The following is a 17,380-nucleotide window of genomic DNA, read 5'->3' as shown; positions in this document are numbered from 1 at the left end:
ATCCTTGGAGAGTTCCTAGCATGGATTCTGAAAGTGTCCCTCCGCCCCACATAGGGCCGAGTGCTGTCTACACTCTCACAGCAAGTCGTTACTCACTTCTGTGACACGCTTCAGCACTTCTCATGTCTGTTCTCCACACCAGAGTGGAGGTTGCTAGAAGGGACCTGACTCACCCGATACTCCTCACGGCCAGTGCAGCGCTTGATATAGCAAGCCCTGCGGACCCAGGCCAGGTTCATCTGTCCACAGGGAGGTGGGTACCTTCAACTTCAGAGAGATCTGACCTCTAGCAGATATTAAGGCAGTAGGGTGGGGTGGAGCGGGTAGTAAGCTTGTTCTGTGTGTGTGTGTGTGTGTGTGTGTGTGTGTGTGTGTGTGTGTACACGTTGATAATGAAGAATGGTTTTCTTTGTTATCACAGAAGTATTCATGAAGTTTAAAACCATTTTCATTAACACAGGTTGATACTTCAAGACAAATCTAGCCATTGAATTGTGTGGCTGCATTCTTTAAATGTCCAAGTGAACTTTTTACCCGGAGATGATGGATTTTGACTTGCTAAAGTCCACATAGACATTAAAAAGGTGCTGTGAATTTATATCTGGCCTTAGAACTGTATAATTTAATTAAACCCTTGGGTTAGTAAGCTAATTAGCCACATATCTTTTTCTATAAAATGAGATTAAAGTTCTGACCTTGCAGAGTTTTATGATAAATAGAAATTATCTTGTAAATAACCTAAGGCAATGTTTTGTACACAGTGGGCACTCAATCCATGCTAGCCATTTATATATTCTTTATAAAAACCCTTTTATTTTATGTGTATAAGTGTTTTTTTAACCTGCATATATGTAAATGAACCATGTATGTTCAGAGCTCTGGAAGGCCAGATGAGGGCATTGGATTCCCTGCACTGGAGTCACAGATGGCTCTCAGCCACCATGTGGTGCTGGGAACTGAACTTGGGTCATCTGCAAAAGCAACAAGTGCTCTTAACTGCAGAGCCAGCTCTCCAGTCACCATTTTTATATTTTTTCCCCACAGATACATGGTAGAAATAAAGATTTGATTTTCCTTTCCTTTTGTGACAGTGTCATGTAGTCTAGATCACTCTGAAATCACTATGTATCGGAGGACGACTAGAATTCTGGATCTTCCCTCTCTCTGCCTCTCCAGTGCAGGGGTCAGGGGTCATAGGTGTGTGGCACCATAAGGTTTTAGGCAGTGATGGGATTCAATTCAAGCAAGCACTCTATGAGTTACAGGTCCAGCTCCAGGAGTGAAGATTTGAAAAGGAAAATTATTTTTACCAAAACATTATCCTCTTACCTCTGGGAAGTGTGCAGTGCTCAATAAATCTTCATCAATCGATGGATTACTCAGGAAAGCTGTAGTGGGACCCTCCCACTGTAGACACCATGATTCCTTGCAACTTATTGCAAAAAATCGTCATAGAGTTGAAAGTTTCTCTCTCTCTCTCTCTCTCTCTCTCTCTCTCTCTCTCTCTCTCTCTCTCTCTGTATGTAGGTATCCATCCAGGCACTACTGTGTAACCCCAGGCTTTCCAAGAACACTCTGTAGCTCAGGCTGACTTTGAACCACTGACTCTCTGTCTTCATCTTCCCAGGGCTGGAATTATAGGCATGTCCCACCATGCCCAACTCATAGATATCAGTGTTTCTTTGACCCTAAGCTGAGCTGCTCTCAGAACTCTTCTTTACTCTTTGGCCTGAAAACTCAGTTTCTAGGAAGGCTTCTTATTGAGACTATGATCACAAGGCCTGCCATATGTTTGAGTACCTGCCCTGTGTAAAGGTTTTATACTATTTATTGCCTTTAACAGTCTCACTGTAATGTTATGAGGATGCCATACCAAATCCTATTCAGTAGATGGAAAGTTGAGATCCAGGGGGCAAAATAACTTGCCATATGCCATAAATCAGACACTGGCAAGGCTAGGGCTTAAACACAGACCTCTCTACTCACAAGACTTGCGTGTTCCCCATTCCTTTGAGGTACAAGAGAAGGAGGAGATGCAGTCAGTTGAGTTCCAAAAAAATCCTCCATGCTGATAGTTTTTGGAAAGACCCAACAAGATGTATTGCTGGAGAGAAACAAAAAGGACAAGAGCTGGTCCATAGAGATTGAATCCATTTTCCATGCCCCCAGTGTCCTTCTGCCTGCTTATTCAAGCCCAGGCCTTGGTGGCTGCAAGCTTCTTGTCTTGTCTTGAAGCAAGCTGTCTCTCCTGAGACCTCATCCCCCATGCCTGGCATTTGTTGTGGGATATTTGATCACATTGTGTGAAGATGCATCTCTGTCCTTCCTGCCGGAAAGCACCTTCTGATTGATTTAACAAAGAGCTGAATGGCCAGTAGCTAGGCAGGAGAGGATAGGCAGGCTGTCTGGGGAGAGAGAGGAACTTGGGGGAAGAATCAGAGAGGTGGAATTCGCCAGTGAGCCTCGGAGGAAGTAGAGTGTACAGTATGGAGGAGAGGTAATGAGCCACATGGCAGAATGTAGATTAATATAAACAGGTTAATTTAAGTTTTAAGAACTAATTGGGAACAAGCCTCAGCTAAGGCCAAGCTTTTATTCTGTTGGACCCAAAAGTGAAGTCCAGCTCCGGGAGACGCACCCCACAGAGTCACTCACAGGACACAAGTTTGATGCAAAAGCAAAAGGCTTTTATTCAAACATGTTAGGATCTTTCTCTGAGAAGAGATTGACCCCCAGTTTCCAAAGTAAGCAGTTTTTATATCTTTTTGGTCACTAGGCAAGAGTATGATAACATATTGATTGGCTATAACATACATGAGTCATTTACTGATTGGTTGGGAACTGAACTTACAATTTTGCCCACGAGGGGTTTGGAATGTTATTTTGGATTTTACACCTGCAAGGCCATGGGACAGCTGGTGATAACCTGGGTGGTTATGAATCTCTGGAGCAGGGTAACTCATAACAATTTTTGGAAACCTGACAGTTGTTGAAGATAATAACATTCCTTGGAAACTAGTAATAATAACAATTTCCAGAGACTGGTCATCATGACTGACCATCTCACGTGTTCTTTTTCCCAGAGCTGTGCGTGTGTGGCCAGGGTGATTTTCAGATACATGCTGGTGGGTATCAGGCTGGGTTTGAGTTGGGGTCTTTCAATACTTAATAAGAAGTATCCATGTCTTATTTGAGAACTGGCAGTCCAAAGAAAGTCTGATTGTATATGGTGCCCCCACATTGGGTGCCAAAATATTGTTTTTCCTCTGGCACAGTAGCTGCACCTGAATTTACTGCTGTTTCAGCCAGCAATTGTGGCTCCAAGTTACTGGCCAGCTTCTCAGGCAGTAGAAGTCCCACAAGATCTGTCTCTTGCTGCTGCCACGAAGTGTAGTTTTTAAATAAATCTCTGTCATTCTATTTATCAATAAGACACAGGGTTCAGAGGCTGGGGTGAAAACCTGCTATCTCATAGAAGTTGAGGAGCAACTAGCTGATCTTCCCTCTTTGCTGGCACTTCAGAAAGAGAGTATCCTTCTGCTCCACTAAACCAGAAAAGACTGCCACACTCAAAGTCCCTTCCAACTACTTCCTGTGCATCCCTCTGTCTGTCTTCCAGACTCCCTCTGACTTTCTATGATTACTTTCTGTCAATTTGCTGACTCTGTATCCTGACCCAAGGTTGATTTTATTTGACACAAATGCAAACTCAGGCTTCACAGTGTGATTGAATATCCCACAATAGGCATTGGTCTGCCGGTCTTATTTTTCTGGGATCAGCATTGACTGGTGCTTCCTCAAGTACATCCAATACTAATGTGGCTCATGACTAAGTTTATTTGAAAAGCTCTGATTAAATAAAGGTCAAAGGATTGTTTCCCAATGAACCGCTAAGGGTGTCTTAACAGGTGAATGGACTAATGGGCATTATTGTAATTCCAAGGAGCTATAGGATTTTCATTTCCCAAATTTGTTTGACCATAGAACCTTTTAACAAAGGCCATCTTAGGGAATCAACTTCTGTACTAGATAAGCCTGGGAGAGATCCAAGAATTAGACAAAGGTTTGGGGTGAGTTCCGGTATGAGACCATAATTAATATAAATTATAAGCACTACCAGCTGAGCCTTAGTAATAAGGGGATTAATTGTGCTTAGGCACGTGCTTCATCATCAAGCTCGAGCTGTAATGTGAGCTTGCTCTTTATTAGCATACATTTTTACTAGTAGTTGGCTAAACAATTTTAGTAGCGATGAGTTCTTATTTCAACATGGTATCAAGGAGAGAAAAAATGCTAATTTTTATTCAGAGGTAGTATTCCCAGAGTGACAGTTTCATTTATCCTTCCCTGCCTCCCACCTTCCCTCCTACTCTCCCTCCCCGCCCTGCCCTTTTTCTTCACCTCCTCTATAACAAAATAGTGACTCTTCTGAAATGGATCCATGGCTCTACACATTTAAAAAGATACCTCCTGCCCCTTCAGCAGGCCCTGGGGTGGAGAGGGTTGCCTGCTCACCTTGACCTAGAGGTGATGACTAGTGTCGTTCACTTTATTCCCCCACCCACAATTATCCTGACACCTTTTAAGCCTCTTCATTGCAGGGGAATACCAGAGAACAATTTGGTTAAAGTAAATAACTACCTGGGAACAAATTCTTCCTGTTTTATGGGTGGGGAGTAAGAGTCCAGAGTGCTCAGCTGCATGCTAATCTTTTTACAGAAGATCTTGGCATGTGAGGGATTAGAACTCAGGCTGCCGGCAGTAGTCAAGCCATTCAGACACTCCTCTACCAGATCCTACAGCAAATAAGGAAACCAGTGCCAAGCGTGGCAACTCTGGATAGTCTTGGCAACTTCATTGAGCTGTTGGAAAAACAATTCTAACTTGCCAGGCAAGGTGAAAATGCACTGGCAGGCTCAAGAAGCATGGATTGGGAGATCCCAGCTCAACACAGGCCCTTGTGATCTGCCCAGTGTCTCCCTTTGGCGTCAGGAGGCAGCAATGGCCACACTTAGGAGGCTGACCCTTGTTGCCTTGGTGCTGGAGTCCAGGGAGGGGGAGGACATAGGAGACATGGAGGGCTGTCCGTGTTCTTTCAGGTGCTTACCTGTGGCTTCAGGGGAGCCTGGCTCAGCTTTCTTCCCAGGCAAGGTATCAGATCCTCTGCTTTTAACGTGAATAAAAACCTCGCTGGAGGGGTAGGGCTTGACATCCAGTGGGTAGGTACCGTGTCTCAAAGAAGAGCATTACACAGCCCCCTTGTGTTTCCACGGGCGACTGGCACAAGTGCAGACCTGTAAGGCAAATCTACTCAGGGCTGAGGCAGGAGGATGGTAACCTCAAAGGCCGCCTGGGTTACAGAGTGAATTCACAGTCACCTGGGGCAATTGGATGAGATGCTTTCTCAAAATTCTCACCGATCTCTTAGCAGTTCAGTTGTCTAATATGTTTCTACAGCACACTAGGTTCTGTTCCCAGCCTCCACCCTTAAATCCAAATATTTATTGCTGGAAACTATGCATTATCAATTACAAAAATGTCTTTCAATTGGGATAGATGTTTCTTTTTATAAATAAGGAAAGAAATGCCAAGTACCTTGTCCAAGGTCACTACAGGGTGGGAGGATTTGAACTCAGCTCTGACAGGCTTTCTGGCAGACTGATTGGGTGGCACCTTATCCTTTTCAAGGTATTTTTAATTTTGTTACATGCTGTGGGACTCACACAAATCAGAGAGGCGGGCAAGTGTTTGACAGATTAGGACAGATTTCTGGTGTTGGCTCATGGTCCAGGGTTACCCAGGCCAGCTGCTTCTGGTGTAGCTCTCCTCCATTCCGATGCCCATTACTGCTCATTACTGACTTTCTTTCCCATTCTCACCTCTTTGTGGGCCACAAGGTTATCTTATCAGCCAGGGCAGAACATAACGAATTCCTTTCCTGTACCTAGACAATACTAACAGTAGCTTATGCTATAACACTTTTTCGTGTGTCCAGCTCTACACAAAACATTTAAAAATTGTTATATTTAGGGTTTGTGTGCACATAGGAGTGTAGAAGTGTCAGAGGAGCCCTTGTGGAATCTGGTTCTCCCCAGGGGTTGAACTCGGATCATCAAGCTTGACAGCAAGTACCTTTGCCTGCTGAGCCACCTTGCTGGTCTCCACACCAAACACTTTAACTTATTTACTGCTCACAAAAGCCCCATAAAGTAGCTGGCATTACTAGCCTCATTTTACACTTGATAGAACTGGACACACAAAAATAAATTTCCTTAGACCAAGGAGACAACAAGAGATGAAGCTGGGACTCAGTTAGGCATATGGCCACATGTGAACTGGGGAGCACAGGAATGAGGGAGGTTGGTTGTCTTTGGTCCTTCTGCCTTCCACCAGTCTTCTGCTTGCTCTCTATCCTCTTGCCACCAGCTGGGTTGGAATCCTGCAGATAATCCAGACAGTTCTTTTGTGGTGAAGTCTAGAGTCAGACTCTCCTGCTGTTGCCACATCATGTAAGTCTTGTATGGGGATAATATCTGGAAAGTGTGACTGCACCGTGTGTGTGATGGCTGGGTGTGAAGGTGAGGTGGTATGTATGTGGGGAGACAGCAAAGAATTCCTAGAAGCTAGAATAGCCATTCATGGCGGTACCTGTCCTGCCACCAAGGGGTCCTCTATCCCCTACCCTGGTCCAGATAGAACTAGATCTGAGTCTAGACTTTTAAGCTGAAGATTGCCACTTGGTATGGGGTTCAGTGACTGAGTATGGGAGTCATGAAAAATTTGGTAATAAAGGGTTTTTGAAAGCCTAATGACAGAAATATTGCTAAAAGCCAAACACTTAATGAGTCTGAGCTGTTTCTGGCAGTGTTCCCTGTGTTACATTGTGGACCTCACTATAGTCTAACTTCTCAACACATATCATGAGTGTGTTGCACTGTGCATGGCGTCATATCACACAAAACCAAAGGATTCAGCCCAAAGCACTTTGATTCAGATTTGCAGGTTTTTTCCATACTCACAAAGTTTTCTGTTTCTGTAGAAACGTAACTGTTGGATTATGGAAAACAATGACTATAAATATTTTCCCACTGTCTTTCCTCAGCATGCACATAGGAAATGAGTTTATCTTTAGGTTGTGTTATGTTAAAATGTTTGATTTTAAAAATTCATCTTTGAATTGCTGACTTGAGCTTCATAAAGTATCATTCATCAACTTTTGGGTTGTGATGAGGGCAGAATTGCCAAAATCTCTGAAATGGTTCTATGTAGACTTCTGCCATTTTGTGCTGTGTGTTTATGTGAATTGGCGGTCTCAGCATTGATAATTATAAAAATCAAAATACCAGTCAATTCTGAAAAATATTGTAGATGCTCTGTATCCTGCAGCATCAAATGTTTAGCCAAGAATTAACTCTTTATAAATATGTATACATATAAATAACTTCATTCATCTCATTAGTATGGTAAGATTATATGTATACTAAACAATTGTCTTAAAAATAAATTCCTTGGGACTGGAGAGATGGCTTAGTGGTTAAGAGCAATGGATGTTCTTTCTACCAGAGGACCTGGGTTCAATTCCCAGCATCCATATGGCAACTCACAACTGTGTAACTCCAGTTGCAGGGGATCTGATACCTTCATGCATCAAAATAAAGTTAAATAAATTATAAAAAATAAATTTCTTTATGATTTATTGCTAAAGGTTTGATTTGTGTATCTATCTTTATACCCTGGGTCATGTAAAAATGTCTCCAGCAAAAAGCAGCCTGCAAGTAGAAAAGGTGCAAGACATCCCAGCCTAGATGAGGGCCTCCTAAGTGGCCAGGATCCAAAGGATTTACAGGGATGCTTGTTATACAGACAGATACCCATACTTCCTCTGCGTGGAAATAGGTCTAGGTGTTTGTGATCTTGGACCTCAAGTCTTGAGTCAGCTGATCCTTTGTGGTGTGCTCACCCTGGTGTGCTAGGGGCTGGACAGGCAGAGTGGTAGCAGTCAAGTACTTCCACAGGGGAGATCAGAGCCTAGAGGAGTGCTGGCATGTGAACAGCCAGGGATACTGACTAGATCAGATGGCAGAGGGGAAGGAGATCCCAATGCTTGTATCTTCATAGATACTAAGGTGTACATATATTCTTATTCCAGGATGAGTGAGGTCTTTGAAGTGACTCTACTGTCCAGCCGAGTTGTCTTTGTATTCTGTCCTGTCTTGTTTGTGGATCCAGTAACTATCAGCTACTACATTGAGACCTCAAGATGGTAGGGGCAGGCCTGCTATAAGACCTCAGGATGGTAGGGGCAGGGCTGCTATAAGACCTCAGGATGGTGGGGACAGGACTGCTACAAGACCTCAGGATGGTGGGGGTAGGCCTGCTCTGAGACCTTCTCCTCTCCCTAGCCTCATACTTCTTGGCTTCAAATCTTGGGCTTCCATTTCCCAGAGACTATACACTCTGGCTCTACTTTAGTTCCTTTTTCACAACTACCATGTTTCTCCTCAAACTCTGGGTCTGCTGAGATGGAAAACTTTGACTACAGAGGGAGCAGACTGGACCTTGTTTTAATGCGTTCTTACTGCCAGCTTCACTCTAGGTGTTCTCTGAAACATAGGGCACAGGTGACATGTCATGAGAAGACAATGTCTAGTAACGAGGGAAATAGCTTGGGCACTATGGGAGTGCCACAAGACCTGGCTCATTACAATCATCCATTGAATTTAGGTCTGGAACTCAGTTTCCTGGGAGAGGCTGATGGGGTCACAGAGGTCAAGGGCCCCTAAGCCCTTGGGGTCTAGAGCCAGTTTATCCTGCTATAATGGTTTCTGCTTCACTTTCTGAAACTCTGGAGGAAATCACATGTTGGGAGGGAGCAGAGAGCCTGCCTTCTGTCAACTGAGGCAAGTTTGGGTGATTAAGCTAAGAAAGCAAAGGCATTTTGGCGGAGGGGATTATCTTTGAGGTGTGCTGGGAACCGAGAAGTAACTTATTGCCTGTAAGGCAAACCAAACCCGAGATGACTCTCAGGTAATTGCTTGCCTCTCCTTCTGCCAAGTCAAGCAGCCTGGAATATAAAGGCCAGCTTCTTCTGTCATCCCTATCCTCTCTGCAGCCCTTTGCTCTGCTAAGTGATTGCTAGCTCACTGTCACACTCCTCACCATGAGCAGACAAGCCTGCAAGCAGTCCTTCAGCCGTGGAAGCCAGGGTTTCTCCGGCCACTCGGCTGTGGTATCTGGCAGCAGCAGGAGGAGCTGTGTGGCACGAACTCGGGCAGCCGGTGGAGGGGCTTGTGGGTTCCGGAGTGGAGCAGGTGGCTTTGGCAGTCAGAGCCTCTACAACCTGGGTGGCAGCAGGAGTATCTCTATTAGTGTGGCAGCTGGTGGCTCCCAGACTGGTGGCTTCGGCAGAGGGCATGGCAGCTGTGGCAGTGGCTTTGGAGGTGGCTATGGAGGTGGTTTTGGTGGTAGCAGAGGAATAGGAGGTGGCTTTGGGGGAGCATCTGGATTTGGGGGAACATCTGGATTTGGGGGAGCATCTGGATTTGGAGGAGCTAGTGGCTTTGGTAGGCCTGGTGGTTTTGGCCCTGGTAGCTGCCCTGGGGGAATCCAGGAAGTGACCATCAACCAGAGCCTCCTGCAGCCCCTCAATGTGGAGATTGACCCCCAGATTGGGGAAGTGAAGGCCCAGGAGCGTGAACAGATCAAGACACTCAACAACAAGTTTGCCTCCTTCATCGACAAGGTAAGGCCAGAGCCCCAAGGCATTGTGGGGTGTTTGGGCTGCTAGGGGATTGTACTCAAAGTTGCCAGTGGGATGTCTGGCAGTTGGCCTGTTCTACCTTACTGCTTCCAGGGCAGTGAGCACACCTTTCTTGTTTTTTGTGTCCTCTCATTCCAACTGTGGAAGGAGGGAAGGATTCCTGGTTTTAGTTTCCCTTTAGTGATGAGATGAGGGCCAGCATGTTGAAGGATCCAGTTGCACTTTTAGTTATGAAAAATTGAGCCACAAACCCAGAACAGCTTACCTTCTGTTTGGCAAGCAACTGCTTTTAACTAGCAGCTAACTAACTCTGCACAGACCCTGGGGCTGCTTCTCATATCCTTAGCAGCACTGTACCTTCCCAGTGATAGTGTCCCTCTGCCAATGGTAAGCTGAACTGTCAACAGTGGGGCAGAGAAAGGCATGCTGGGTCCAAGGCAGAGAGGAGCCCATGATTTGAAGTGAGCCTTGGTGAGCTGCAAGGTGAGGATACATTGGCTGTTTTTACTACCTTCATGGAGGAGAAAGAAGCTAAATTCTAAAATTTAGTTTAAAATGGCTTTAGTCACGTTTTGAAGGATCCTGATAGACCAAGAGTAGTCCTGGGTTTGGCTCCTCATTTTACAATTCTGTTCGCATCTCACTTTTGATGATTTACAGCTGTCCAGGTGGTTGTAAGAATTAAGGGACATAGGATATATGAAAACAAGATGTTTACAAAGTACTCCATACACACTGGCTCCCCCTTTTCTAATCTGAATCTTCTCCAAATTCTGAAACACAGAGGTCACCGTAGATTGAGGAGCTGGCTCTGTTCTGCATCTTCCTACCCTTTGGGGTGGGCAGCCCATGTGCCTACCTGAAGGTCTCTTTTCCTTCTTCTCTTGATGCAGGTGCGCTTCCTGGAGCAGCAGAACAAGGTCCTGGAGACCAAGTGGAACCTCCTGCAGCAGCAGACCACAGGCTCTGGCTCAGGCCCCCAGAGCCTGGAACCTTTCTTTGAATCTTACATCAGCTGCTTGCGCAAGCAGTTAGATTCCCTTCTCGGGGAGAAGGGAAGCCTGGAGGGAGAGCTGAAGAACATGCAAGACCTGGTGGAAGACTTTAAAAAGAAGTAAGGGTCCCAGTGGAGGAGCTGCCTCATTTGGGATTTCAACACTCTTCTCTTCTTTGTTGAGTGAAGTCTGGCCAAGTCGAAGTTGGAGAGGCGGGAACCCATGCTTGTGGGACTGATCCTTATGAGGTTTTCAGTCTCCTGAAACTATGTAAGATTTCCCTCCTATATCATCAGCCCAGATGAGCAAGAGGGTTCCCTGGAAGTTGCAGACAGAATTACTAAGGAAGGTCATCAGAAGGGCATATCCCTGTGTTCCTGTTGCTGCTATTCTGAAACAGTGGGGGCATGGCAGTGCTGGGTCTGAGACCTTCCTAGCCCCTGGTCCAGGGATGTACTGTGTAAATTCATTCTGGTCTTTCATGTGTCTGGTCTTCTGCAGCTTCACTATGCCTCCTTCTTAAGGTTCCAAATTTGAGTGCACACCTGAGAAGTGAACAGGGCCTCCTGAGATGGGAGGGAGCTCCAGACATCCCCAGGAGTCAGGACCCATGTAGAGGGGTATACCTACTCCTGGGAGGCCCCATCCTTCCTCCATTGACTCTTTGAAGTTGTTCAAAGAGCTCAGGCAAGCAGTTGGACTCTTGATACACCCCAAGTATATACACTTTAGCTTTGCACTGAACTTGGAGGAAGGAGAGGCAGACCCTGAGCTCTGAGAAGTCTCCATGTAGTATGTGATTTTCAGTTCTTGGCAAAACGATTACATAGCCTCCTTGTTAAAATTTTTGAACAATTTTGAGATGATGGTGATATCAGGGTGAGGATACTGTGGCCTCTGTGTGATTGCACAGGCCATGTGCCCATGAAGCAGGTGTCATGTGTCTGGGTGGAGAGATTCTGCAGTAGCACAGGGGTCCTCATTTTTTCCACTTCTGAATTTTATGTCTATGGCTGTTTTTTTCTGCATGGACACCTGCACTCCAGAAGAGGGTGTTGGATGGCATGGCTCTACGGTTGTAGATGGTTTGAGCTGCCATGTGGGTGCTGAGAATTGAACTCAGAACCTCAGGAAGAATAGCCAGTATGTTTAACTGCTGAGTCGTCTCTCCAATTCTGAAATGTCACTGTCTCAACCTGTGGCTCTCTCTGTCCAGGTATGAAGAGGAAATCAACAGACGTACTGCTGCAGAGAATGAGTTTGTGGAGGTGAAGAAGGTGAGTGAGAAGTGGAGTAGACCCAGAATCCCTTTGTGTCCCACAGAGGGAGCAGAGTACTGCTATGGACAGGGCTTCCTCCTTTCCTTACATTCTTGGGAAATCTTTGAAGGGAGCTGTTCATCTTTAAAGCTGACTGTAACTAACAAGGTAATTAGTAATGTGAACTAATGATGAACATCTCATGTGTGGCCTTGATCAAGATAATTTTTAGCCTACACCTGTACCTTACTTTGTCTCTGTTCCCTTTCAAAGGTAAGGTAAGAAGTTACCTCTAGAAGGACTAGGAGAGGGCCATCGAGAGAGGAGGGCTCAGAGGGAGGCTTGGGTAGAAGGGGACAGAAGTCATTTCTGGGTTTTCTTTCTTTTAGGATGTGGATGTTGCTTACATGAACAAGGTGGAGCTGCAGGCTAAAGTGGACAGTCTGACAGATGAAATCAACTTTCTGAGAACTCTCTATGACATGGTGATTCCTCAGTTTGCTGCATAGAGACTGGCTACCAGCAACTTCATAAACACAACTTTGCGGGGGGGTGGGGGGCAGGCCAAGTGGCAGCATACCCTTAAAGCCAGCTAACTCAGTTCTGTTCCATCTAGGAAATGCCCCAGTTGCTCCTCCTGCCTGCAGGGTCAAGGCCTCTCTTTCCCCACAACTCCACAGTTTCAGATCACAATCTGCTACTAAATAACACCCTCCACCCTTCACTCCAAGGAGAAGCCGTGCTTGGGTTCCCCAGCTGTGTTTCCAGGCTGACATATCTTTGCAACTTGCCCTTTTCTTGTAGCCTTGTTGCTGGCGTTCTGTAGGCTGTAGCCAGACCTACAGAAATGAGGCTTAATTTTTCTATTACCCCGTTATTCAGTATTCTTAGACATCTCTGCTAGTAGAGACGTCCCAGTATCATTTGGAATCTGTGACCATCCATGTTCCCCAATAGGAGCTGTCCCAGATGCAGAGTCATGTCTCAGACACATCTGTGGTCCTGTCCATGGACAACAACCGCAGCCTGGACCTGGACAGCATCATCGCTGAGGTCAAGGCCCAGTATGAGGAGATTGCCCAGAGGAGTAAGGCTGAGGCCGAGGCTCTGTACCAGACCAAGGTGGGACACTTCCCTTCACCCCTAAGGCCATTAAGCTCTGATCAGCTTCATCAAAAATTTGTCAACACTTTACAAAGCCCTTCTGATCCATCTCTTCTTGTCAGCTTGGGGAATTGCAGACCACAGCGGGCAGGCACGGGGATGACCTGAAGAGCACCAAGAGCGAGATCATGGATCTCAACAGAATGATCCAGAGACTTCGAGCAGAGATTGAGAACGTGAAGAAGCAGGTGTGGCAGCAGCTGAGCTCCTTTGTCCACTTTTCTCAGTTCTTAGGAGTCACAGCATCAGGAGCCTCTGCTCTCCAACTGTTTCTCATGGAGGCTGGACTTTTTGGAATGCCCCAGGACCCAGCAGGAGGGAGGGCTGCAATTTTGGCCAGCATAGCTAATCTGACCATTGCAGTGTTGGTTTAAAGCAGCCAGTGACACTGTAAGATGGAGCTTTTTGTTGTTGTTGTTTTTTTAAATCACACTTCTACAACCCCAACGGCTACTTTGTATCGTTGGAATAAAGTGGTCAGAGAAAGGATTTTTTTTTTTAAATAGTCTTGCAAAAGAGATCAAAGGCTAACCAGATAGCTGTTACCTATGCCATCTCAAGGAAGCAGATGTTTTTTTTTCTTTTTTTTTCCCCATGAGTGAGGGGTTGATTTCAATGGGCCCAGGATGAATTAGCCAAATTACAACATCTCCCTGACTTGTGAGCAAGTGCTACTGGGAAAGGGAAGGAGGAGTGACAGACAGGTGAAGAAAGCCTGTCCTAAGGACCATCAGGTATTTGTTCCCTAGTCTTATGCTAATGTCATCTTTTATTCTCTCTTCTCCAGACCGCCAATCTGCAGACATCCATTGCAGAAGCTGAACAGCGTGGCGAGGGGGCCCTCAAGGATGCTGATGCCAAACTCCAAGACTTGCAGGCTGCCCTGCAGAAGGCCAAGGATGACCTGGCCCGGCTGCTGCGTGACTACCAGGAGCTGATGAATGTCAAGTTGGCCCTGGATGTGGAGATTGCCACCTACTGCAAGCTGCTGGAGGGCGAGGAGTGCAGGTGAGGGTGATAGGGTCATCATTTTCCAAGTGTGGTTTTATAGCCACCTAAGGTACTGAGAAAGGAGAAAAAAAAAACAATAAAAAAGGAGAGGGCAAAGCTGGGTGGTGGTGGTACATGCCTTTAGTCCCAGCAGAGGCAGCAGGATCTCTGTAAGTTCGAAGCCTGGTCTACAAAGCTATACAGAGAAATCCTGTGGGGGGGGGGAGGGGGAAAGTCAGACAGAGGCCAGGGAAGGAGGAAGGAATCAGAGGAAGCGTTCAAGTTCACAGTTTTCCACCAGTCATTATTATCTAATTTATCATGGGCACAATATTGAATCACATACTTCTTCTATTCATCAATGTGGTAGGAAAAGCATGTTGAGGTTGTGATAAAAGTTATAGACCAGGAACTTTCCAAGATGAAAATAGCCTGGGGCATTAGCCTCCCTGGTTTCCTTCTTCCTTCCCTCCCTTTTACCCTCCTTCCTTCTCTTCCTTTTCCCACCCCCACTGTTCTTTTTTTTTTTTTTTGAGCTGGGGTCTCACTATGTAGCCCCAGCTGATCTTGATCTTCTGTTTCTTCTGCCTCAGTCTCCTGAGTGCTGGGATTACTGGCTATGCTTCAATACCTGGCTTCTTCCGGCATCTGAAATGGGTGTAGTGTAACCAAGGATTTGGGCTTTACATTTAATTGAAATGAATTTACATAGCTTCATGTGTCCAGTGGCTTCCATGTTGGAAAATCAGTGTGAACAATCCTGCAACCCCCATTGCTGAAACTGAGTCTGTATGGGGAAGTGCTTGCCGTACACATATCCCTGGAAAACATCACAGCTTATAGTGGCAGGTGAAGGCTTGGTGAATGGACAACATGTGTGAAGGCAGTGTCAAGAGTTGAGGGGGCATTCGGTTGACCCCTGTCTCATGCATCTTCATTCAGAGCCTTTGCCCTCAGTCAGTCCTCAATCTGATAGAGGAGAGCCCAGGATGGGAAGAAAAGGAATTCTGATGAGTCTCTATGGGAAACAACGGAGATGAGTTAAGAGTGATAAGAAGGGAGTGGTCAGCATCAGTGGGACTGTGGCTGGGGGCATGCAAACATTCCATTTCTGCACAGTTCTCCATGAACAAGCATCAGGCCCAGGGAGCTGGGCATTGTGAGCAGGAAAATTTCAAATACAGCACACACTGAGCGTCAGCATCTCATGTTTTCTCCACCATCATTACCACTACTGCTGCCCCAAGCCCCATGCCACCCCAAGCCTCACTGGGAAAGGCTTCCTGGAGGAGGAAACGTGGGTAAATAAAGGCAGGGATGGAGAAGAGGGGAAGGACACGCACAGACAGAGAAGTTGATCTTAGCGGCAGGCGAGAGGTGGCAGTTTGCTTGGAACAGATCTTTAGGGCTAAGGGTGGGAAGACAGGGAGATGGAGTGTGGTTGGCAGAGGTGCTGCAAGTTATAAACAGAATCAGCCCTCTTCTCTGGGGGCGATGGAGATGGGAACAACCTGGACTTGCCTTTCCATTCCCAGGGCTTGGCCCCTGGGAGGGCAGATGGGAAAACGTGGTGTCTGAGGTTATAAACCCAGTTCTTTGGCTGTTGACTCTCCAAAGAAGTGACTGTGTCTCCTCTTGTCTTCTCAGGATGTCTGGAGAATGTCAGAGTGCTGTGAGCATTTGTAAGTAGCACATTCAAGAGCCTACCCTGGGGAATAGAGATGGTTCAGTGGAGGCAATCCCTTGCTATGCAAGCACGAGGACCCGAGTTTGAATTCTCTACTACTCACTTAAAACTTGGGCATGGTGTGCACACCTGTGTTCTAGGACTGGGACTGAGGAGTTAGATCCCGGGAACTGGCTGGCCAGCCATCCTTGCTAAAATGATAAGCTTCAGATCCCATCTCAAGGGAATAAGTTGGAGATAGACATCTTCCTTTGGTTTTTGCATGTGTATGTGCATGGGCACAGGCATTTGGTCCAATTCACTCAAGGCATCCCTGTGACAGCAGCCATCTCTCATCTGTAGCTGTGTGCTGTACTCTTCATGTAAACTATGCTCTGGCTCTCCATCCTCCGCTTGTGCCATAAGTTGGAGAATCAGAAATTTTGTGAACATCTCCAGATCTTGTTCTTGGCTAAGGCACTAGAGAGCCAAGTTCACCAATTATCCTAAAGCCAAGGCCTCAGAGGTGATGGGCATCTTTTCTAAGTTCCAGGGCGGGGCAGGTCTAAGACAGAGTCAGTCTTCAGCTCCCCGGGCCTTTGTCCTCAACTGTCCTCTCTCTGTAGCGGTGGTTAGCAACGTTACCAGCACAAGCAGCAGCAGTGGAGGCTTCAGAGGAGCCGGTGGCAGCGGTGGCAGCGGCTCCAGAGGTGGCAGCAGCATCAGCGGAGGCTTCAGAGGGGCCGGTGGCAGCGGTGACAGCGGCTCCAGAGGTGGCAGCAGCGTCAGCGGAGGTTTCAGAGGGGCCGGTGGCAGCGGTGGCAGCGGTGGCAGCGGCTCCAGAGGCGGCAGCAGCGTCAGCGGAGACTTCAGAGGGGCCGGTGGCAGCGGCTCCAGAGGCGGCAGCAGCATCAGCGGAGACTTCAGAGGGGCTGGTGGCAGCAACTATGGAGGGGACAGCAGTGTCAGCAACAGCTGCAGCAGGGACAGCACTGGGAGCAGGCTTGGCAGGGAAGACAGCTCCTCTGTAGGCCAGCGAGGAATGGGCACCCAGGCTTCCACAGGCGGCAGCTACAAGTCTGGCAGAGGAGGCAGCGGCAGTGTCCACTTCTTTCAGACCACCAGTTCCAGCCAGCAGCGCTCCAAGTGATCCTCAGGAGCAAAACATTCCCACTCCCCTGCTGTCTCCTGCCTCAGCCTGCAACTGCGCCCCTCCCCCATCTGCTTAGCATCAACAGGTGCTTAGTGCAACCCTGCTTTCACTCAGGTTCCTTGGAGAAGGGGCTCAACTCCTGGCTCCTACATTGTGGGTCTTTTCCTAGGCCAGGGTGGCCCAGTTACTAGTCTAGGATGGTGGTGCTCCTGGAGAAGGCCCTGTGATGGGCCCCAAATTTAACATCAATGCCTGAGCCCATGACTTACTGAGCCTTCTAGTCTAGCCTAGTCCATTCTGGTTGTCTACTCACAGGCCAGGCTTTCCAAATGGTTGGTTTTTGTAAAGCTCTCCTCATACCTGGCACATCTGTACCTTAATCTCTTGAGTTTT

General features: G+C 46.9%; 1 protein-coding gene across 1 annotated transcript; it reads left to right on the top strand.

Moving 5' to 3' along the window:
- The first annotated feature begins 9,160 nt into the window (after nt 1–9,160).
- LOC100764819 (keratin, type II cytoskeletal 2 oral) lies at nt 9,161–16,984 on the top strand. The gene is made up of 10 exons (XM_027396044.1): nt 9,161–9,742; nt 10,654–10,874; nt 11,972–12,032; nt 12,404–12,499; nt 12,972–13,136; nt 13,241–13,366; nt 13,966–14,186; nt 15,816–15,850; nt 16,461–16,550; nt 16,764–16,984. The coding sequence occupies exons 1-10, from the start codon at nt 9,161–9,163 to the stop codon at nt 16,982–16,984; spliced, it is 1,818 nt and encodes a 605-aa protein (XP_027251845.1).
- Nucleotides 16,985–17,380: the final 396 nt, after the last annotated feature.

Source organism: Cricetulus griseus, chromosome 2 (genome assembly GCF_003668045.3).
Source record: "Cricetulus griseus strain 17A/GY chromosome 2, alternate assembly CriGri-PICRH-1.0, whole genome shotgun sequence".
Classification (NCBI taxonomy): domain Eukaryota; kingdom Metazoa; phylum Chordata; class Mammalia; order Rodentia; family Cricetidae; genus Cricetulus; species Cricetulus griseus.
The sequence above is the reverse complement of the archived record's forward strand: the minus strand, read 5'-3'. Positions and strand labels throughout refer to the sequence as shown.